Source organism: Apis cerana, linkage group LG13 (genome assembly GCF_029169275.1).
Source record: "Apis cerana isolate GH-2021 linkage group LG13, AcerK_1.0, whole genome shotgun sequence".
In the NCBI taxonomy this organism is placed as follows: Eukaryota; Metazoa; Arthropoda; class Insecta; order Hymenoptera; family Apidae; genus Apis; species Apis cerana.
The window spans coordinates 2,846,064-2,869,867 of record NC_083864.1 but is presented as its reverse complement, the minus strand read 5'-3'; the positions used below and the strand labels follow the sequence as shown (position 1 = coordinate 2,869,867).

The window sequence follows — 23,804 nt, the reverse complement described above, 5'->3', positions numbered from 1 at the left end:
TTTATCGCCCGTATCTGGATTTCGTCCACAGCTAACTAACTAACTACCTAACTGGAAAGCAGCTCCGTACGCGCGTATGGAAGCTGCGAAGTTAGGGAACGGGTGAACGAGAGAGAGAAAGAGAGAGAGAGAGGTGGGTGGAATCAAACGTTCGGAGCGGACGATGGGCAAGGTGGGATCGTGATGGGCCGTGATGGTGGTGTGGCCGTGGAACGATGCCGAGGAGGAGGCAGGACCAAAGTGAACCGAAGGTGATGCATGGCCGACGGTTTCTACGGCGGGGCCGCAGACCAAGAAATAAAGAATAAGAAGAATATCCGCTTCGTCGGGTCCAGAGCCGGCCCCCTGGAGCAAACGCTGTCATAACTCAATCCCACCTTCGTCCGCCGTTCGTACGTCCGTACGTCCGTCCCGTGCCGTTGCAGCTTGCACCTGCGTCCCTCTCGCTCTTTCTCCGACTCTACCCCCTCATACATACCCCCCTCCTCCCCTCCGCTCGCCGGGCTCGATCTTGATCACCGCGCCGAGCCGTATAACCCATCCGATGTTCCAGTCATCCAGCCAGTCATCCTTTCTCTCCCTCCTTATCTCCCGCTTTTGTCACTTTTGTTGCCTTCGAGAGACGGATCGAAAACTTTGTTCCCGGTCTCGCTAGCGAGCGCGTAAGCGAGACCATTTTAAACGCGGTTTCGTGCCGAAGAACCGGTCCAACAGTGATTCACGCGTTATTCAAATATTCGGGTATAAATCCAGACCGGGATGGAGAGACGGATCGCGGTTTTAATTACAGATTTCTCAAATTTATGTAAACAAGGGGATAAGAATCTGAGACTGAGGGGAGGACTGACAGGGGAGCGAGGTGACGTCTCGTGAGAGAAAGAAGAAGATTGGGAAGATCGAGAATTAACTCGATCGAGTGCAGGTATCTTCTATTCCAGCCCTCGAACGATAAATCTTAGTAGAGGCTCGATCATGGTTGGATTTCGAAATCGAGAAGGCAGGTTCGTTAACGCGCGAAAATAACTTGGAATCTCCTCCCGTTTTGTCGCAGGGAGTTAGCCCCGTGCCGAAGTCGGCGGGGATGAAGAGGGAAGGAAAAGAAGGGAGAAGAGAAGAAAGAAAGAAAGAAAGAAGGGGAGGTGGAGAATGGAGGGATTCCAGGCTGCCGCCGCCGCGTCAGGGAGATTAGGGGATCGTGGGTCGGTTGCGGAGCCGGGACGGTGGGGCGGAGGGGTGGTTAACGCTTCGCAGCCGAGGCTCAGAATAAACAACAATATTATAACGCGAGCTTAATTGCGCCAGAGGGCTCGGTAACGGGCGCATAAATCGGGGCAGCGGGCGCGCGCGCCCTCCAAACTACCCTCTCCGCGTCCTCCTCCCTCTTCGCCCGCGCCTCCGTCCCTCCAGGAACATGTACCAGTCTTCCACGAGCCGCCGCTCCCGGACCAGGATTCATTTACAATAAACATGTCCTCCGCTAATTTCGTCGGTGGAAAAGGAGGAATCTCCGGAACGGAGAGCAGCGTCTTAACCGTAACGTACGTCGACGTTTCTGCTCTTCTCGTTCACAGGAGACGATCGTTCGTTAGGGAGATCGCGACTCCTTATCGCGTGTATATACGTATATATATATATATATATATACGTACATAGGATAACCTCGCACGGCTACGATTACGAGCCGAATTTCCTCCTCTCCGCTGCCAGTCTTCCCTCGTGGGAAAAAATTTTAATTAAATAAAACAACTGTCCGGACATTTTTTCACCTTCCTCCCCCTCCTCGTTACCGCATTACCGCACTGCACCGCATCCTACTCGTGGGATAGCGGAAAACTTGCAGCAGCGGTTTACGAAAAATTTCCTGCGGTCCACCGAAACGCCGGCGAACCGGTGTATCGACGAGGAGGGGAGGGAAGGAAAGGAGAGAGAGAGAGAGTGACGAGCAGATGGATGTGGAGAAAGAGGAAGAAGGGAGCCTGCGGCTGTATCTCCGCGTCCTCGACCGCAGGCCCGTTTTATTTTATGAATCGCAATATTTCACGCGACAACTGGACTCGCGGGGCGGCCACCGCTAAACTGCGTGCCCGAACCACACCGCGTCGCGTCGCTACCGTTCCCGCGCGCACACGAGCACGAGAAGAAAGCACAAAAGCGCGGCACAATGCGCGCACGGGTGGAGACACCTCGCCAATACATTGGAACGAATGCGGTGCCGTCGTCGCATTGTTCCTCGAGGAGGGGGCATGCAGGGATCCTTCCTTTCCTCCGCGCGGATGCGTGAGGGGGTGCCTGTACGGGGTGATCCGCAAAGTCGACACCGTCGTGCCTCATTAGCAGGTGAGAGGAAACGACGCGCACCAGAACAATGGTCGGGCAGGAGAGAGAGAGAGGATCCTCTCTAAATTTACCGCGAGATTTATGCTCGATCCTCCGACACGCCTCGAATTAACTTTCTCGTCATTATCCCGTAATAATTCCTCCTGCTCGAGGGACGGGGCAGGATCCCCCTTTCGGAAAAACTGGACGACCGGTGAAAGCTGGAACGACGCTGTTTAACGACGGAGGGGATCGCTGGGTTACGCCGATCTCACCCAGTATGCCTATCTTTACGGCGTTTACCTGACCGGGTACCAAGGAGGTGGACGCGCGCCATTACTGCCGCGGAAGATAAAAGATACGCGGCAGCCACGCCGCGGTCCATATATGTAAATACCTGTGGGGAGCCTCGGTTACATCGCCCGAGCCGGGGAGCGACGAGGGGGTTGCCCGGGGTGAGGGAGAGGAGCACGACGACGAGGGGCGAAACGTACGGTCAGCATGCTCGCGTATGTAACATACTATCTTGAATATGCGCATACATCGAGAGAATTGCCCGCTTATTCCGAGAATTGGCGATCGAATGCGCGGGAGCTGCCTCCCGTCTTCCCGTAATTATCCCTCTTCTTCTCTTCCTTCCTTCCTCCCATCTCCTTCTTTCTCGCTTCCTTCGCAATTTTTCCACTCGACCGCCACCTCTCGAGGCGAAAACGACGAACTAGATATATATGTATGTATATAAAACTTCTAAGTTATATATATATATATATATATGTGTGTGTGTGTGTGTGTATACAGGGTTGGCTGTAATCGATGATAACAGTTTGTTGCATCCGTGGAAGCGGCAGCGCAAAGTTTCGGGGAGACGCTTCTCGCTAAATTGTCTCCGTTTCCTCTTCTCCGGGGAGTGAAGAGGGAGATGGAGTTTGGATTCGACATTGGCGACAACTGACGCGCGAGCGAACCACGAAAATGAAGCCGGGAGAGAAAGTCTGATCGTCGATCGGGAAGAAAGGGAGCCGTTTGCAATTTTTAACAGGGGGCGTTAATCCGGGCTAGTAATTTCGCCGGTGTAACGAAGCATTAGCACGCGCAAGTTTCTCTAGTTACGTCGGCTGGTATACGCGTATGTACACGGGCCATAATGCAAGCCCATTAAACGGCGGAATGACCCGTGGGCTTACAGGGGCCACGCTGCGAGATGTTAATACGGCAGAACTCTCCCACCCTCCGTTTCCCTCTCCTCCTTTCTTTCTTCTCAACCTCAACGAAACAAAACGATCTTCGCCTCGGGACACGTTAACGCATCCGTTAAGACAGACGCGGGTTAAGGATGGACGGGCGCTAGCTGGAAATCCGTGCGTTATAAACGCGTCGTGACGAGCGATCGCGTCCTTACTTGGTGTAGAAAGCGTTGCTGCACTCGGAGCAGGCGAAGGCGCGCTTCCGGCCGGGCGGCCCGGCATCCGGCCAGCCGGCCGACGACGGCCCCGCGCACTCCTTCTGATGGGCATTCAGGTCGGACCTCCTCGAGAAGGGGGCCAGGCACTTGGCGCACGGGAACGGCCTCTCCCCCGTGTGGCTCCTGATGTGATTCCTCAGCGACACCTTGGCGAACGCCCTGTCGCAGACGGGGCACGAGTACTTGGCCCCGGGGCCCGCTTTCTCGCCGTTCACGGGGCCCGCGTGAAGCGCCTCGTGGAAGATGAACTCCGAGCGGGAGTCGGTCGAGAAGCTGCACTCGCCGCACCTCCACCCGTCCCCCCTGGCCTTCGACCCCTCCTCCTCGTGGCACTTGTTCTCCCTCGTGTGCCTGGTCACGTCTTGGGACAGGGCGAAGAGCGTGCCGCACTTCGGGCACCTGGAAACCGACACACGTTCGTGAAACGGACGGAAGTCGCGCGACCCGGAGGGGGGCTGCGACTCGCCTGTAGCAGAGCTCGGGGTGGCGATCGAGGAGGTGGCTCTTGTGAGCCGAGAGGTTCGCCTGTTTCTCCTCGCAATGGGGGCACTGGCGGCCGACGACCGCCTCGCTGCACTTGCGTGCCTTCACCACCTCCTTGTGGCTCGACGTTCTTCTGTGGAGGACGGCCTCCCTGGCTGTGGCGAAGTTCATCGAGCAAAACGAGCAGAAATAGGGCGCCGCGTCGCCTTCCCTCGCCGTCTTGGCCGCGTGGCAGGAGAGCTGATGGCGCTGGAGAGCCACCAACGACCTCACTACTCGCGGGCACGACTTGCACCTGATCCGCTGCTGATACTCGTCGCTCGCCGTCAAGCTCTCCTCGTGGCCCGTCTCCTTCGCGTGAATACGGAGCTGCAAGTTGTAACGGAAGCGGCGGTCGCAACCGGCGCACGGCAGACCCCGTTGACGGCCGATCATGATCGGCACCGAGCCGTTCATCATCGAGACCACGTCTCGGTGGCCCGGGTCCAGCAAGTGCGACTCCATGGCCCCGTTTTCCTCGCACCAGAAGTCGCACGGGGTGCACCTGTAGCTGCCGCTTATCTAAAAGCAGCAACAGTCTCTCCGATCTTCTCTCCTCTGGAAGAGATCAGGGTGAAAGGAACGGATCTCGGGGAAGACTCACCCGCTCGAGGGTTTTCGCGTGAAGCTCGGACCTCCAGTGGCGCAGGAAGGTGTCCTCGGTGTTGCAATAGAAGCGGCAGGAGAAGCACTGGAAGGGGCACTGGCGAACCACGTTCGCCATATTTTCGAGTAGAAAGCGGCGGGCCCGCGGCCCGCGAGGATTCGCGCCCGCCACGCGGCAGTGGTAATGGGAGAGCAAATGCTTGCCCATTTGCGCCCTCCTCACCCGCGCGTTGCACATCTCGCAGCAGAGCACCTCCTTCTCCCGTCTCCGCACACTTTTCTTAACGCCCTTCGCCTCGCCCGCCTGCCCTCTGCCTTGCCCCCTCTGTCGATCAAGCTGCAATTCTCCTTCTTATGATCCGTCACCCTCCACGACTTACATCGCTACATTCGCGAGAGCTGGGGTTGAGGGGACGCGAGGTTTCGAAGGGGAGAGGAAATAAGAGAGAGTCGATTACTTGGTGGCGAGGTTTCTTCGCGGCGCTGGCGGCGCGCGGCAGGCAAAGGGCGCCGTCCATCTCTCGGACGCTCCTCCTGGCGTGCAGGTCGGAGCGGAGATGCCTGTCGTACACCGGTCGGGAGGCGAGTTTCCTGCCGCAAGGGTTGCACCAGTAGCCCGCCGACTCGACGTCCGCCCGCGCGCCCGGGATCCATTTCCCTCGCGTGTGCCCCGGCGGTGGTTGCTGCCCCACGTTGCCGCCCTTGGCCCCGTACTCCTCCTTCTGCGAAACGCGGCGGGTGAAGGAGAGAAAGGCAAGCGCTTGGAAAATAAACGATTACGTACGTGGGACGCGTCCGAGGGCCGCCACTTGCCACCGGTGTGAGATGGCGGCGGATGCTCTTGATGCTGCTCGTCTTCGTCCTCGTCCTGAAGTTGAGACATATTTTGAGGGAGATCGTCCAATTCCGGCTTCCATTTGCCACCGGTGTGACCGCGCAACGAACGCTCCCTATCCTCCTCCGACTCCGCGTACGACCCGTCCTCCTCCTCCTCCCCCAGGTCCTCCTCCAATATATCCTCCTCCTCCTCCTCCTCGTCCTCCTCCTCCTCCTCCTCCGACTCGTCCTCGCCCTCGTCCTCGCCCTCGTCCTCGTCCTCCTCCTCCTCCTCGTCCTCCTGTTGATACTCGAACCCGTACCTGGCCAAATCTTTGCTCGGTGCCTCGTTGTTGGCCACCAGCTCGGCCAGTATCGTGTCCTCGAGCCACGTTTGATGAACCTGCTCCTCCTGCCTCTTCCTGTCCCCCCCCTGCCCCTTGGCCCCCTCCACGTGGGGCATCAGGCCCTCCACCAAGGGGTTTTCCGCCTCGTGCTGCGTCTTCGAGGGGGCGGCGCCCGTCGCGTGGCCCATCGATTGGGCCAGCTTGTTCCGGCCGTTGTGGGCCGCGGCCGCCGGTTTCGAGGAGACGATGTCGGGGAAGCCGACGAGGGACGGGATGCAGAGGTAGTCGGTCGGGTCGTCGACGAGCACCGGGACCTGGGGCAGCATGTTGTGAATGTGCTGCTTCTCCTTCGCCTCCTCCGCGTCCACCTGGCCCCCCCTCTGGCCCCCCTTCTTCCGCCTCTCCTCCTTCTTCAGCGACTTCTTGCCCTCGTCGAGCAGCGACGGGGGCGCCTTCCGGGGATTCGTCTTGGAGCTGCTCTGCAGCTCCAACGAGCTGAAGAACGCGTCCGCGTTCAGTATCTCGGGGTAGGAGACGGTGGTGGGGGAGGCGGGGGTCGTGGGCGAGACCCACACGTTCTTGTCGTCGGGCGGACGGCATCCCGATTGACGATGGCGCACGTAATTCTCGAGGCCGTGTATCGTCAGATGACACTTGATGCAGAAGTGGGTGTCGTCGTCCTCCTCGTAACTCTCCATCGGTTATCCTTGTCGCGAGATGAAGGCTTCGATTAATGACGGCGGATCGAGACGAGAGATATTCGATTTGCAACGAACAAGTGTCGTCGTATCGTCATATCCTTTTCTAATCTTCCTTGTCGACTATCCTCCTCAAGCTCCTCCTAATATCCTGTAAAATGTACAGATATATATCTTTTCACTTGTTGTCACAGGACTATGGGAATATCCTCTTTCTAATTTTCCACGTATCTCTGTCGAAAAAAATTAACGAGATATTCATCTAACGAATTCCAAACTTTGGAATATATATATATACATCTTTTCATGAATTCGTCTCGATGAAATTAAGAAAGAATACACGTTATTCGTTACAGAAATCCTGAAAATACCGCCAACGAAAACGAAAAACGAAATCTTCATCTTCGACTGTGTAACTCTTCAACAACCTGAATATATATATACCTTTGGAAAAAAATTCGAAAAATTACCCCGCATAACAAAAGCGGAGAGAACATCGTCGAAGTTGGTCTGCCGGAAAACAAGAAGGGGCGAGGAAAGAAAAAGAGAGAGAAGAAAAGAATCCAAAGTATCCCTTTCTCCTCTCTTTGCTCCCCTCCCACCCACGCCAAGTCGGACGAACGACAAGAAGAGCGAGTGCGAAAGGAATGGGGGGGGAGGGGGGAGGGAAGAATATCGATGGGACGAGTGACGGACCCGTGTATGGATTACGCGTAAAGGGCAGTGCGGGGCAAATTGAAGGCCCGATATTCGCGGAACAGAAGGGAAACAAGTTGACGCTTCGTACGAGCGTCGAGGGGGAGGGGGAGGGGTAGGAAGATCGGTCGATGCCGCTTGGCCGTTATTCGGACGACGACACTTCGCCTCCCAGTCCTGGCCGACCCTCCGCCGCCCTCCCCTTCCGCCCGTTACCCACCCCTGCTTACCTCCAACCATCCGCCGCCCACCCCCTCGCCACCTCCGCCGCCCCATCCCCTTCTCTCGCCCCTCGCCCGCCGCCTCCCTCCCCCGCCTGCCTTGTTGCGCCCTTTCCGTTTCCCCTTTTCCCAAGTCTGCGAACCTCGGCAAGCGACCTCGTGGCTCCTCGTCCCTCCCTGCCACGTCTACTTCTTCTTTCCTCCCTCCCAACCCCGCACACCCGTCTTATTAAACGGGGAAAACTACCAAATGAGATTTCCATCCGGCTCGAAACACGCTCGCTCCTCGCGACCCGATCGCTTAACGCGCGGATCTAGCCGGATCGTTTACTTTTGACGTGACTGAAATTCGATTTGTAACGAGATACCGGAAACTGCCGACGGTGGGGAGAGCAGGGGAGAGGAGGGAGTGGAGGGAGAAGCCTCCACTCTCGGTGTACTCCTCTCGACAAGAAGGTCGAAAGTTTCGAGATTCGAGGATACGAAGAAAGGGAGAAGATACAACGAATGGATGGACGGATCGATCTTTCCTCTCCTTCTTTTTTCTTCTTCTTCTTCTTTTCGACTCGTCTTTGAGAGAAGGTGCAAGGTTTCCCTGCTTAAGTTTGGCCAAACGATATTTCCGAAACAGAGATACTCGCATCGGGGATATTATTATTTCGGGGAGGAGAGGAGGGGAGTGAGGCTGGTAAATGAGAGTGGAGAAACAAGGGAACGCCGTCCTTAATTGGCAGGATCGTGGACAGGACAGTCGATACGTCAATACGGCGTATCCAAGTTTGACGCGTCGCGAGGAGTGGAGACTTAACGTTGATCGACGATCAACCGACGACGACTAATCCCCTTATCAAGCGCGGTAATAACGGGGAAAAAGTGCGTTACATACGGCGCACCTGCTACCAAAAGGAAACGTTTCTCTCCCCCCTCCTCCCTGATCCTCGCAAGGCGAAAAATAAGGAGGGATATCGGTGGAGGGCAGATTTTGCCATCCAACTGGAGACACGAGGGGGAGGAGGGGGTAGGAAGCAGAACTGCCGAAGGTGGAGGAGGGATGGATACTTGTTGAACGTACGAACTAGACGAATTCCCTCTGTAGCGATGCCGTGCGAGGCTACAAATTGCACGTGCACGCCCGCGTTGCAACGGACATCCTGGCCGAGAAATCGGGGGATCGTGTTTTCCACGAGGAGCGAAGGAAAACGGGGCCGCGTTATAATTATATCGATTCGGGAACGGCGCGTACATATAACGTGCATCGGATCGCCTCCGCTCGCTAATCCGATCGAAATGGCACGTATCCCCCCTACGTATCAACCGCAATTAACGGTAATCAGCCCTCGAACCCTCGCGTATCCCCCAATTCCGAAATGCGACGCAACTAACGTTCGAGGATCGAGGATCGATCCCGAATCGGGGAAACGAACGAATCGAATCTTTTTCGCTTCTTCTCCACGTTCACGCCGATGGGATGATTTTTGAAAAGAGAAAAGAAAGAAAGAAAGAAAGAAAGAAGGAATCGAGAAAGGGTGGAGGGGGTGGAGAAGAAACGGAGGAAGGCTCGCTTTCGAGAGATATGTACGGGGCGAGATAGCCATGGACGGAACGGTCCGAGATACGGTAGAGAGGTGGAGAGGTTCTGGTCTAGAAGGGAGATGGACCGGAGGTAGACGCAGGGGATGCAAGGTCCGGGGAATATTGAGCCGCTCCGTTAATGTTTATAACGACGTTAGACGTTGGTGTCCCCGGTGGCGCGTGTATAGGTGGCATAGGATAGCTGCGCTAGGTGGCTTCCCTCTCTCACCCTCCCTCCCTTCTCACCCTTTACATCCGCGTCCTCTCATTCCCTCTTATTATCCTTCGCTCTTGTATCTTCTCCTTCTCCTTCAACGGGTTTGATTCGCTCTTTCCCCGTGGTGGCCCGTGTTCATGCGGCCCTTTCTCCCCCCTCCCTCTCTCTCTCTCTCTCTCTCTCCGCTCGATCCCTTCCCGCTTCTTTCTCTCTTTCTCGGCGGTGGTACACACAGCGGTGGTAGTCGTAACAACGGTAGCAGCAGCAGCAGCAGCAGCAGCAGTAGCAGCAAGCGGAGGCGGCGGTGGCGGCGGCAGAGACAGAGGGCAGAGGCAGAGGCAACGGCAGGACAGGAACTGACATAAGCGCACGAGTGTGTATGTAGAGCACGTACTCGGGGGCTCTCCAGTTCGACGGAGTAGGCGGAGGCGGGTGGGTGGGTGGTTGGGTGGTCGTGGGGACCTCTCGTGGGTCGACGAGGGTATGGGTTGCGGGTGGTGGACGGGTGGATATAGCGCGGGGGGTGAGTATGTCGGTGGGTCGACGAGGAAGAGGAGAAGGGGAGGGCTGCATCCTAGCAATGGGACGAGGGAGCCTCTGTCTAATCGATGCCGCGGCGGTGCGCGCTCGCCCCGCTGGCTATTACGCACCTTAATGTCCTTTTCCCTCGCCTCCCCCCCGCGCCAACCAACCCCCGGCCCTCTCTTCCTCCTCTTCTTCCACCTTCGACGCCGCTCTCTCGCCCCTCGACCGCCTCGGCCGCCACCTTCCTCGTCTCGCCTGCTTTTCTTCGTTTCATCGCCCCCTCTCTCTCTCTCTCTCTCCCTCGCTCCTTCCGCCACCTTTCTCTCAACCTTTCCCCTCTCCCTCCCGCCACCTGGTTTCTCTCCAACACCGAGAGGCGGCCATGACACGTGTCAATCTACCGCAGACGCCCGATCGATACCGACGGACCTCGGCTTCTCTCTGCGCTCCTCCACCTCTTTCTTCGCCCTATCGTCGACAACCACCCCATCCTCGTCCACCTCTAACCACCCCATCCCCCTCGTCAACCGGCTCGCACGGCCAACTCGACCACCACTACCGCCACCGCCACCCCCCTCGTGTCCCTCGCGACCCCTCTAGACCACGCGCCACACTCCCTATACCCCCGAAACCTTCTGCGAATGCTGCTGTACACGTTGACGCCAACCCTCGACCCATGACCCGACCACCGACAGGATCGCGCCTATTTCTTCCTATTTTTCAACCACGCGCCATATCTCGATCGAAACGCGCGAAACCGTCGAAATCGTTCTTCCTCTCTCCGTGGAAATCTTGGACGCACACGTGGGCATTCGAGATTCGCCCAGGTTCCAGGCTAATCGCTCGGTCCAAACTCCATTCCTTCTCCCCAATTTCTCTCCCGTGCTTCCTTCCCCAAATATCCCAAGTATCGTATCGTATCCCTCCTGGTGGCCGTGTGCAAAGTTGGCGGAGAGCAATTTATTAATGCGACCTAATAAAAGCGAGAACGTTTGCGAAATTTATATATATATACACATACATACATATATATATATATATATTCACACACGTGCATTTTTTGTCGCTACCGAGAAGGCATCGTTTAAAGCGTCAACCGACGCGTTTAACCGACTTTTTTTGCCCATCCCCCCTCTCGTAACGTTCCTCGTTTCAAATTCGACGGCAAGGCGTAGGTACGTATTCGTCGGCGTTTGCGAAACGTTTTCGATACCCACGATAATTCACGGAATCGAATCGAAGCCGATTTCGTTACGTTAGAAAACGCGTAAAGTTTATCGTGGTCGTAAAGTTTCAACGAGCGCGAAAATATGCGAGCACTACGAGGAAAGAACGTTAAAGTACGATCCGTACGCGTATTGCCTTGCTCGGTTTTCGCGGGACGGTTTTGATATTTCGATACAGGCTGACGTATCCCCCTCCTCTCTCTCTCTCTGTCTCTGTCTCTCTCTCTCTGTCTCTGTTGAAATAATGCAATCGGGGGGAATCGGGGAGTTTGATCGGTGGTGAAAAAAAGCAGATCCAGCAACAGTGTTAAACGTTCGTAATTCGATTAACAGCGGGTGGCTCGTCTGTGAACACTCCACGGTTGAAGCACCAACGGTTGAACAAGAAATTATTTTCAAACAAAAGTCGGGCATCTTCGTCTGCCTCTGAATTCTAATCGTCTATTGCCCGAGTTATTTTCGAAACTGCGAAGGTTGAGCTCGAGTTTCGGCCTCGGGCTTCTCTTGTTCGTTGCTTGTAAATATAAAGGGATTACGATTTTACAAAGTTTCTTTTCCCGTGTGATTATTGTCGAATTCATATCTTCTTCGAATTCTAGATGTCTCGTTCGTTACTTTTAAGTCACGCTCTTCCCTTCCCTCCCTTATCAACGTACCTTTATACATCCGTTTGCATTGTAGAAACTATTCTCAAATTGTGCTTCTTCGCTCGAGCAACTTTCGAAATTTTTACTTTATCGGATTGAAGACGATTGAAATATTTGCGGAGAGGTAAAAAAATTCTCAATCACGAAAAAAAAATACTCTCGAGAACAATTCGTGATGATATTACTCTCAAGTAAGACACGTACCTTTATCCTTTCGAACAAGACGAATCTTGTCTCGTTCTCGTGTACAGGTCCAAACACACGTACACATTCTTTCTTCCCCTCTCTCTCTCTCTCTCTCTGTCCAGTGTCCTTTTTTACCCGTTTTATTCTTGTCGGTTGACCTACGCGTGGAAACGGAGCTTTTAGGAGAAACCGGAAAAGAACCTCCTACCTTTGTTTTCGGAGGTAATCCGATAAAAGAAGAAAACGTCGAGATCATGTCCAAGCGCTATAGGGTACCGCTCGGCTTACCCCCAGCGCCCTTCCTTCTTATCTAACGTTTCTAACGACATCGTCGCAAAAAGGGGGGGAAAAAAAAAAAAAAAAGAAGAACAAGACAACGAGATACGTTTAATCGGCATAATCCATCCACGTTTCTCGATAAACACGACGTAACGTAATTTGAACGCTGAAAAAGGCAAAAATTGGCATCGATCGTCGACGAGCCTATCCTCCGCGCGTAAAAAAGATGAACGAAACGCGATTAATTCACCCGTTTCTCGATCTAAATATAAATTTAATACGAGAAAATGTAAATGTGCTTGATTGTATCTAGATTCGAAAATTCACCATTCACAATTCAGATCTACGTACGTATACTTGTCACACGCGAATGTTCTACGAATACAGACGTTCATTCCATCAAGATTTACCGAAAGACGCAACGCTAAGAAGAACAAAAAGAGGAGGAAGAAGGGGGGAAAAAAGGAGGTAAACCAGGCCAAACTCGAATTTTCTTGCATATGTTACGGAACCACTTTCGGTTCAGTTGGTTGATTCATCGTTTTCATAATTCTCTTCGTATCACATTCATTCAACGTTTTGATTTCCATTTCGTATCCCGATTCGACACTCTTACGTAATTTCATCTGGATACTTCGGAGATTTCGGAATTCGTCGAATTTTTTTTCTTCCCTCTCCCTCTCCCTCTCTCCCTCTCTCTTCTCCGCAACCACGCATTAATTTCGATCCGAACGACTGCTCACCGTCCGTAAGTATGCCATTCGTTAAACGCGTAAACACGATTTGGGATGTCAGAGAGCGTCACGTGATCGACGATACGCCGCGCCACGGGTAGATAGTCGGGAAAAGCGGTGTATACGGTACTTTATTTTACGAGCCGCACTTATTTCGGGTCCCGTGGGGAACTGGCTGTACGAAATGAGCAAACGTACACTGGCGGACTTGTGCACTGACCCACATTGTCGTTGCATAACGGGACGTCTTTCGAAATATTCGCAAGTTTAGTAGTCTCGGTCTCGTCCACCGACGACGGTAACGCTCGTAAACGGAACCCCCGCAGTCACCGAGAGACGCGAACGCGACTGACGCTTGCCAGGGAGAGACGTGTACGAATCGACGATTTCTCATCGCTCGAAGGAAGGGAAATTATCCCGATAATATTTTGATCGGTTTCACCGAAAAGATAAACAAACGAATTACGTTTAAGTTTGTTAGCTTGGGAAAGTTGTACGACGAATAATCATCGTGATAATGATTAATACGTTCATTTATTTGTTCGTTTGAAAAATTTATTAGCACACCGACAAATGTTGTAAAACGAAAAAGAGGATGCATAGTTTGAGAGAAGTCGTGTAGAAATTTTTAACTACTATTGATCGAGAGATTCAGGGAAAATTATATAAATTCGCAAGTTTAGAGAAAAGCGTAGAATATACTAAGGAATATTGCAAAATAAAGAAAAAATAAATAATTAATATTAAAAGAAAATAATCGTAGGGTAATCGAAAAAGAAAATCAGTTTAATCAGCGATCAAATTTGCAAAATCGCGCGATTTAGTTATTGGATAATTGGTTTGGAAGAGATTGAAAAAAGTCAATTGGAAGAGTGTAGAGTTACGAATGCCTCGAAGAGAAACGTGGCGGATAAAAATTGTTCGTAATTTTTAACAAAAAAAAGGATGCATGGACCGATTCCTCCATCGTTTTCAAGTACTCATCTGATAACGAACGCATTAGGCAAAAAAGTATATCCAAGATATTTCTCAGAAATGTTACATTGACCTTTTTCAATATTTCGCGATATATCGGTCTGTTTGTCGCGCATAAAGGAAACGATAATCCTTAATTTCAAAGTATAATTTCGATAAGTTCGAATCCTCGGTAAGAACGTGGATTCTGGAATAAGGGGAAAGATTGAGCTCCCGACAAAACTACTGGATGGAAACGTCACCTAATAAACGATCTCGTAAACGTCGGATCGCGAACGTCGGCGGCGTTGAATTGGTCTGACGCGCGTAGAAATGACACGATCGCCTCGCAACCCCAGAACAAAAACGGCACCACGATCGTCGAAATAAAATACTCTTTATGACAGTCGCCGCCGCCGCTTCGAATCCCTAACGCCATTGGCGTAAAACTCGGGCGTGACGATTGCCACGAATAACCTTCGAGGTAACTCTCCAAGAAGAAATTCTTCCAGACGAGAATTTTTTTTATCCAACGTACAAAATTGAATCTGACAATTCGTAGAATTTACGACGAAATTTCTATCGAGTCATTATACACATATATATATATATGCATATCGATCAAAAAACATCGATCGAAATTTTTAAAGATTCTCCTTACGAATAAACTCATCCGCAAAGAAAGAATCTACGATATATATTCGTGGAGAACGACGATATTCCGTGTGAAGAGGATCGAAACGCATTTTACAGCTGCTCGAGATCGGCAGGCTAAAGAAACTTAGTTGATGTAAAATTTTTGCAAAAGGAGAGAATGGTACGACGAAGGACGACCGGTGCGGGAGAGGCGGTAAATCGGTGGAGTTTTAATTGACAGAAATGTTTGGCGATAATGAAGGCAAGGTGGAAGGATCCGGATAAGTCGGAGATAGGAGCGGAACAGGGGCCGCGATGCCAACGGCGACCGACAATGGTAGCGGCGGTGGTGACGGTGGCGGTGGCGGCAACGGCAGCAACGACGGCAGCATCGGTAGCAGGGACGGCAGAAGAGGAACAGTGCAGCGGCAGGACCGCGACTAGATAGAGACACAGCGGCAGGAGCATAAACATCCCGGTGGCGGCAGTGGTGGTGGCGGAGGCGGCGGGGGCAGCGCGCACGTTCCACACCGTGGGCGTCGCCATCGAGTTCCTACCACAACGGCAGGGGTGTTCTATGACGCTATAGATCATGCGGGCTCCGCCTGGTAGGCGGGCACAACCTGGTAGTTGGTACGCCAATGCTCTTTTCCCCTCGGCTCCGCCAACCTTGGCAGCGCCGCCACCGGTGCCCGCCAAAACGATCTCCGCTCACCGACTATCTATAGTCTGACGAACTCGTATCCTTCGACCTCCTTCCGATTCTTTTCCAACTCAAATCTTCGCCCCGAATTATCGTAAAATATTCTCCGCCGGGGGTAACGTCCCCCTTTGCCTCGATGACGGATCGAAAACTTGCGAGGAGCCTTCGAATTTTCGGATAAATAGCCGCGATCATAACCGCGATACTCTCATCCTCCAACTCGAGCAACTCCTTGTTTTTCCTGTTTCTTTCGGGGAAAGAAACGTTGTGCATTCGCCACTGGAAGACGGGAAGACGGCAAGAATAATTTTAAAACGCGAATTTGTTATAGCGAACGCTCCGTCTGTATAGTACGAGTTGAAATCGTTTTAAACTTTCGCGCTTCCCTTCCTTCAGAATCCTTCTTTGTTTATTTAAGAATAAAACTCTAATAATAATGTTTTTTAACGACACAACAAAGATTTCGTTGTATCGAAGTTTCGACATCGTTACGATTTAAACTTTATGCGTGTTATTCGTCGATTTCGTTTACGATGCATGTGCGTGAAATCTCAATATCACCAATGTAAATCGATTATTCATATATATATATATATATGATTTCGATATCGAAGATATATCTACGTGTGCGATTATGCTATTATATTTTAAATAAGATACGTATATTTTAAATAAGATCATAATATGTATATGATATGTACGTATATATCTTATTTGATAGCACGATATGTACATACTATGTCTGTTTAATAGCTATAGCTTTTGTTTCTTTTTTTTTTTCTATTATGTAACAAACATTAGAAACATTTCACCAAGCTATATTTTTGTTGCTTACTTGTTTCGTAAATCCTAAATCGAATACGTACACAGAGTCGCAAGTTTCGTACAATTTTTGAGGTTAGGTTATGAAACTTCATTCTATCGACTTAATAGCGATATGCGAATTAATCCACTATAATACAGTACGAATTTCGATGAAAGACAATAATTATGATGCACTCACCAAACTTGGCAGGAAACTCACTGTCCTGAAAGGGTTGAAAATATCGAGAAACTCGTAGGTGTGGCTCCGTGACGCCGTAGTACCGTGGCAAGCTACATCGTCGAGCAGCGCCTCTACCGGCGAAAAGAAAAATTACTCGTCCAGAGTAGTTCTCCCCTCTCGCGGTTTGGAGCGGGGCCGAGGTGGTTGGGGACCCCGCCTCCTTTCTCGACCATCTCTTACGCGCGCGAGCGCAACATCAGTCCCTCGGGCCCATCGACGAACTTTCGTCGCACCTTTCCGGTCTCGTTATTCGCGAAATCGTCTTTTTTTTTTTTGTTTCCCGTCTTTTTCCCCCCTTTTCTCTCTCACCAGAGATCATAGTGCAAACCGAGATAAAAGGAAAACGCGTTGGTGCCAGTGTGCGATCAAGTTGGAGGAGTCAGTGCATTCAACGACATGGAGTGGTTGTCATTGCGCCGCCGCTAACCTCTCTACCAGCCCCTTCGTCGTTATTGTCGCGGTGTCGAATCGACAAGTAGCCGAAGAATAGCAACGGTTGCGGAGAATCGTCTCTCCGATTTCGTCCGCCGTTTTTCGTATTCGTTCTCTTCCTCTCCTTTCGCCCACCTCCGCTCGACTCGTTCTCATCCTTTTCCATCCGAGCGACGCCGTCTTTTGCTCGGCTTTGACTTTTGATAATCGTCTCGTTTCCGCGAATCGTATCGGTCGGTAAGGTGAACGCGGACGTGAACGCGAACGAACGCGAGTATACAGTGGAAGAGGTGAAAAAAGAAGAGTCGACGAAGAGAGGGCAAGAGGCAAAGCATAGCAAGGAAGAGCTGGCAAGCGAGGAAACGAGAACGAGTGGAGGAGACGAGAGGGAAAGAGGACTACTACTCCTGGGGCCCCCCACCACACGGGCTGCCGCCGCGACGCCAGTCCGTAGTCAGTCAGCGCTGGACCGCCGCCCGCTCGATTTCGCGATCCACGAACGACGGTAGCCACCACTTCCACCTCCACCTCCTCCTCCACCTCCGCTTCTTTTCTCTTTACCTTGCTCACGTTCTTGCCCTCTACCCCTGCATTCTTCCTCTCGCTCTCTCTCTTTCCCTCTCTCCTTGTCTCTCTCTCTCTCTGTCTCTCTCTCTTTCTCTCTCTCTCACTCTCACTCTCTCGCAACATCATTTTATTTCTCTCTTTATCGATATCTATCCATTCGTTCCTTCTCCTCCCTATCTTTATCTTTCTCGGTACTTTACGTCATCCTATTCTCTTTCTTTCTCTCCTTTTATTCCCCTTTTCCACCCTTACGCTTTCAATTGGTCTCCAAGGTATACACGAACGAGCACGCACATAGATGCGATCGCGTATCGGTTCTCTCCCTGTTTCTCTTGCTCTTTTCTCCATTTTCCTCTGTCGAGCGAGCTTTCGCTAGCTCCGTACGTACGAACGTAAGTACGTACGGTGGAGTGTCGTGCACGCGTCCCGAGTGGATGCAAGGCGTCGTCGCGAGGCACACGTCTCGCAGATAAGTTGTCGCGTGGTCGTAAAAAAAAAAAATTCTCAATCTATCGATGGTGGATCGAATTTTTTCCGAACGAGTCGACGAATCGTTCCTCCGTTTCAAGAGTCGCGCTGCCGTCCCGTGCCGCGCCGCGTCGTGTCGATCGTCTTCTTCACGGTTTCGTGTCATCTCCGCGAATAAATCGGGACGCGCAAAGTGAATTCAGGCTCTGTAGTGACACCGATCACCAATCCTCGATACGGTAACACGCGTCAAAAGTGCTCGATCGACGCTCGTCTCGTGCAGTTTTTTCCCTCGACGATTCCACGCGGAGGAACGAACGATCGCTTTCCGAACGCTTTTGGTGTTTCCCTCGCGACGCGCAACTTCTAGAAAACGCCACGCGCGTCACTTCACTTTTTTTTACCTTGGATCTCTCGTAGGTGCGGCTTAACCGACATCGTAATCTTCATTCCAGAAGCAGACCTGTGTTTTCCTGCCGTTTTCCAAACAGTGGAATAGTTTCAAAGTTGCGAATCGTGCCCGGTCCATCTTCCGACGATGATGCGACAGTGATACAAGCGATAATCGATGATCGCCAAATGCGATTACGAGATCCGTTACGAGTGAGCTCTCTTGACCAATCGCGGATGGATCACGAGTCTTGGGGACATTTCAAACCGTACAAGTGCAATCAGTGCGCGACATTCCGTGAATATAACTGCAATTTCGAAACTGGAAGATATTCTCCTCGTATACGATAATAATAAATAGTTGCGTTCTTCGTGATCAGTAGTGTATACGGGCACCGATGTAGGTGCGACACGTTGTAGAAACGAGAATCGATAAGTCAACAGCGAAATGGCACCGATCGTTGAAACGCCGAACCCGACCACCGAACGATCTATCGAAATCGCGATGAGGTAGTGCTCAACGGATAACGCGCGTGTGGGTGACTGTAGTGCACATATAAGGGAAACTTTCAACAGTTTCCCGCGGAAGATCTACACCGGATCTTCGGGCGAAATTTCAACACACGACCGTCACATGTTTGGGATCCGATCGACTACGTTTAACGAGCCAAGACCTGGAGGCCACAGAGAGAATCGAACATCTCCGAAGGACGCAGATGCCCCGAAGGAAACAGCACGCTCCACAACGTATGAAATGTAAGTGAATTTTTAATATTGTATATTCCTTATTGCGACGAGGAAAGGAATCCTCGAAGAAAGTTAGCCAGCTGGAAAACGAGCTATCAACATCGTAATTAACCTTCCTCCAAAGTGCGCTAGAGAGTAAAAATGAAAAAAAAATGTTGTTTATCGAATCTAATTTATCAAAAGCTGGTTGCCACGATTTCAAGTTGAACGCTCCTTCATTGTCATTTTCCAGTACGGGAGATACCACGTGTAACCACATTACTCGATAGTATCAAGAGTCGTTTTTCTAACTAATTTCATACCCGTATTCGTTTCCTCGATAAAACCGCATTTTTTCTGTTTTTCTCCTTCTTTTTTTTTTTTTTTTTTTACGATTCGAAAAAACCGTTAATAAAGAGATAAATTTCATCGATTCCAAACGTTCTTCGATTTTGCAATCGATCAGTGCATTATTCATTCCACGACTAAATTATTTTATCAGTTAATACAAGTTATTCACAAAATATGTTAAATATCTTTATGCATCGTTTAATCTAAAGTGACTACTATAAAGTCGCAAGAAAATTTTATCTCGACTCGTAATATTCCGTTGAATACGTTCGTTGAAATTATAACGTTAACCTTACTTCTTTTTCGAATGTCTAAAGAATTTTTAACGTATTTATTCGCGCAGAAAAACATAAATTCCTTCGCATAGTGCAAAAAGATTCGTAAACAGTTTCTTTTTCAAAATTTCGTTCGATTCCACGAACGATTATCTCAATTATCTCGTTCGACGTTTCGAAAATAGAACTTTTCCGCGAATTGCAATATTTGACACCGTCGTTACGTATCGTATTACAAAACTCGACATTCGTTAAAATAATATTTTAACGTTAGAACGAAGATATGTCTGTATCGCGTGACAAACAAAAAAAAAAAAAAAAAAAAAATTCGTTATGAAATGAAAGGCAGTCGGCGAAATTTCGTGGCGACCGGTAGAAAAAACAACCGTGAAACTGGTAGTGGATTCGTGGGTTTGAATTCTCGACGCGCGCCATGCTGCTTTTCCCACGTGGGGAGCCATGAGGCGTAAACAAACTCGCCCCTGGTGGAGGACGCCATCTTGGTGAAGTTCTGCCGGAAACATTTACAATTCACTCAACTTGCCCTACCGAAACTCGGCCAAGCGCCGATAAATCTCGTTGTGCGCGCGCGCGGATACACGCCGCGTACATAAATCCACGGCAGTCTACGGAGTTTCGGCGCCGTAAACGCCACAGTTTTTCGCCAGCTTCCGTGGTGCCTGGCCATTGCCGAGCGAATTCAGCTTTTGATCACGTTTTTGCGGAATCTCGCGTCTCTCCGCCACGATCCACCATGGATTCTCTTATTCGTCGAATTCGCGAAATCCAACTAAGAATACTTATAATAATTTATAATAATTGTTGAATGATCTCGGTGAGAAAGAAGAGAGGAATATTCTTTTGTTCATCGAGCAAAATCGCTGAGGATATATAATTGTAATTTTATATACGACGATTTCGATGAAGGAAAACAAAAATTCATCGGATTTTCTTGTTCTTTAAACACGCGAATTCGTTAAATACATTTATAATAATTATTCGACGATTTCGATTCGATTTCATTGGATTTTCTTATCCAAAGAATATAAATAAAAGAATATTTATGATAATTTATAGTAATTTTTCGAGAATGTTCGAAGGAAAGAAAAGTACAAAAATTAATGAATCCATCCTTTTGTTCGGCGATCTCGGTGAAAAGGGAAAAAAATTAGTGGCCGTGTATTAATTCGATTACAAGAAAATATGAAACGGAATACAGCACGATGAAGCCGTCAGCGAAAGTAGGCGCGAATAGATTAAGAAACGACGAAATATGCCTGTACAGATCGTGGAACGTGGCTTGGACTAATTTCTCCGTTTAATTTATGATGTCCCGGTGAAAGGACCTGAGAAACGCGCCGATCCTTACGAATCGATCTCTCGTCTATCTTGAGCTTGCTATCAAGCATTTATGCTGCTACTTCGAGGAAGTTAATTAGCAGTATATTACCGTGAAAAGATTGCCGGCTAGATCGGTGGCTTCGTTGTCACGAGGGAAAATTCTCGAGTTAAAATATACATCGAATCGATTGCGAGAAAATTGAAAATTCGAGGCCGTGTCGATAATCGAGTTTGTCCGTTCGTGGGTTAACACCGGTTTCGGATCGGATGGTAAACGGTTCGTTTAAAGTAATCGGTTGTGGAAGGCTCGCATTATTTATCGCAGCTCTTTTCGACCGGAGGAACGATGGGCGATTCAAGATCGCGTTAGTCTAACGCGTTGGCTATTTATCAGAAAATTCGTAGCTGGCGCAACAGGTGCAGTTTCACAAGGCATCCTCTCTTCTTAATGTCCGAAAAAGTAAACTCGTCCGTAATTCGATCTCGCCGCACTTTCGATCGTATGATGGGCCGAATCATGTTACATCGTGGCAGCCGATCGGTAAGGAAGTAACCGGCAACGATGCGTTTAACGTCTAACTTGGGTTTCCTAGGCGACGATCGTTCACTCTCCGTGTATCGTCGACAATGTTTCAGCCTTGTTTAATATTCGTCAAATATCAAGCATGAAGCAGTGTCGCGGATACGAAACGAATTTTGAGAAGAAGAGAAGCTCGATAGCGGCGCGCTAATTATAAAGCGTCGCTCGAATAACTTCGGAGGACACGATCGAGTTGGCCACCGTTCCTTGCGTTTCTCCACGACTCCGTGATCCACGGTTCCATTCATAAAGCAGGAAGAGTGCTTTAAGTTGGCGCACGCGCAATTCCTAACGGCCGTCGTTCGTCTTCGCTACCAGATATTTTCGGCGGTCCGGAATTATAAAGGCAGCACGGTACTATACGGTTTCATTCGAGACGCCACGAGACTTGGTCGCGAGATTCGTCGGGATAACGAAATGAGAATGATCGATTCGACGACGGAATACGAACGACTCGCCAAAGTCACGAATTTTCGTTTCGGTTGAATATTTGAAACATAATTTTGCTCATTCGACGTTTTGTTTTCGTTCTCGTTTCTCCTTCACGTTTTATCGATTTTACCATCGCTGACGAGCGAAAAACTAAGATATCGCTACATCGAAACTCGAGTCCTCGAGAGCCAATTGTTTTCTTTCTTTTTCTTTTAAAGGAGAAGATAACCTTGGATAGAGAGAAAGGAGAATACACTTTTTCTATACGCATACCTGCCGGAAGGTTCGCGAAGCGTGGCGCAAAAAATTTACGACGGTTTCTGACGTTCTGGAAGGGACATCACGGGACATGCGGTGCACACTTCTGCCGGATACCTGCCCCCACTCGCAACGAGAAATTTCACTACCTATCGTGGTAAAAACCCTTGGTGACCCGTGGCGAACGACGCCCATTGCGCAAAACTTTCACCTCAAACAATGCCGGCGCATTTTTCGGCCTCGAGGCCTCACTCCTCCGCGGCCATAAATCCTTCACCCCTGTGGAAAAAGCGTGGTGTGCCCTTTGCTCGGAAGGTTTGGGTCGACGCGGAAACGAGGAGGAACCCGCATAACTTGTGCGGCTAAACACGGGAAATCCAGCGACAGTTTATCGCCTGACAAACCTTCGAAACGCACGCGGAAAATAGGATGGGAATCGCCTTGCACGGATCGATGGAAAAGCTTACGGCCCGAAAATGCGTATTCGTTTTCGTGGAATCAATGCGATACATATCGCCGATACATCGAGGAAAAATATATATATATATATATATCCGTGCAATCGGTTTTCGACGCATAACCACGCGTGAATTAACCATGCGTGAAAGATTCGAGTTCGGGTGCTTTCGCGTCACGCGCGTACACGCTAGCTTTCTAATCTGCTTTCATTATTTCCGGTGACCATGATTTACTCCTGATATCGACGAGCAAATATGCCAAAAAACGAAATACGCGCGTATCTCGGGATAAACGAGATCGCGGAGGAAGGAACTCGGTCGTTTTCCATTTCTTATAATTTCTCGAATCACGTACGAGGTATTTCCGTCCATTCGTATGCAAACGGCGGACAAACTGGACGACAGATTCGATCGAGTTACAATTTCTCGGTTCATCCACGACACGCGTGGTTATTTAACTCTTTCGGATGTTTCGATGCAGCCAGAGGACACGCTTCGAGGGCGCGGTCGTTGATCGAGTATCTACGTACTTACGCGTAATATACGTTCGAAAGTAGACGCAGCTCGCGCACAGCTCGGAACGGTTTACAATTTCGTGCAGAGCTTCGGTTGTAATATATTCTCCCGTTGGAATATTCGGTCGGATCGAGGGAAGAAGTTCTTCGATCGCGTTTTCACGACGCGAGTTGACGACGACCAAGCTGTCGTCGATATTCATATTCGGTATGAATCATTTAACGCGATTAGAGGTTTCATCGCGTTAAGCGCGGGCAGCGACATCGCGCGGCCTCGGCTCTCGCGTCCCTCTCACCCTATTTTCGATGCTCGTAAAACCGGCGTCGCTGTATCCGACTGATCCGTCTCCCGATTTATACCGAGAGACGAGCGACGACGAGTCGGGACTCCGCAGCTCCCGCAGCCGGATCTTTCTCCGCGCCATTCTCTAAGCGGTGCTAATAAATTAGCCGGAGAAAAAGACGGCGGTACGACAGATGCCCGATGGCTGCCATAAAGGAACTGCTAGAGACGCTCGCGGGTGGTGGTGGCACATCAAAGCGTATCCGTACCGACCCGATGCAGTACCGTTGTTTTATGTTTACCATGGGATTTGTTGCTCC

At 50.4% G+C, this 23,804-nt stretch overlaps 2 protein-coding genes across 12 annotated transcripts in view; one reads left to right on the top strand and one right to left on the bottom strand.

Moving 5' to 3' along the window:
- LOC107997153 (zinc finger protein 37) overlaps positions 1-23,804 on the bottom strand; it is a 202,813-nt gene that overhangs the window by 9,284 nt on the left and 169,725 nt on the right. For 2 of the 5 annotated variants that reach the window (XM_062083536.1, XM_062083540.1), the window contains exons 1-6: positions 16,367-16,566; positions 5,691-6,918; positions 5,365-5,628; positions 4,905-5,243; positions 4,245-4,822; positions 3,716-4,177 (exon numbers count right to left, since the gene is read on the bottom strand). In XM_062083536.1, the coding sequence (XP_061939520.1) occupies positions 3,716-4,177; positions 4,245-4,822; positions 4,905-5,243; positions 5,365-5,628; positions 5,691-6,767 (2,720 nt within the window). In that variant the 5' untranslated portion in view covers positions 6,768-6,918; positions 16,367-16,566. Of the gene's footprint in view, positions 1-3,715; positions 4,178-4,244; positions 4,823-4,904; positions 5,244-5,364; positions 5,629-5,690; positions 6,919-16,366; positions 16,567-23,804 lie in introns of those variants that run through there. The other 3 variants (XM_062083538.1, XM_062083537.1, XM_062083539.1) reach the window with 2 other exon arrangements.
- Positions 17,186-23,804, top strand: part of LOC114578124 (protein tiptop) — a 64,978-nt gene continuing 58,359 nt past the window's right edge. For 2 of the 7 annotated variants that reach the window (XM_062083534.1, XM_062083529.1), the window contains exons 1-2: positions 17,186-17,345; positions 18,331-19,021. In XM_062083534.1, coding sequence (XP_061939518.1) covers positions 18,982-19,021 — 40 coding nt within the window. In that variant the 5' untranslated portion in view covers positions 17,186-17,345; positions 18,331-18,981. Of the gene's footprint in view, positions 19,022-23,804 lie in introns of all 7 variants that reach the window. The other 5 variants (XM_062083530.1, XM_062083528.1, XM_062083532.1 and 2 more) reach the window with 5 other exon arrangements.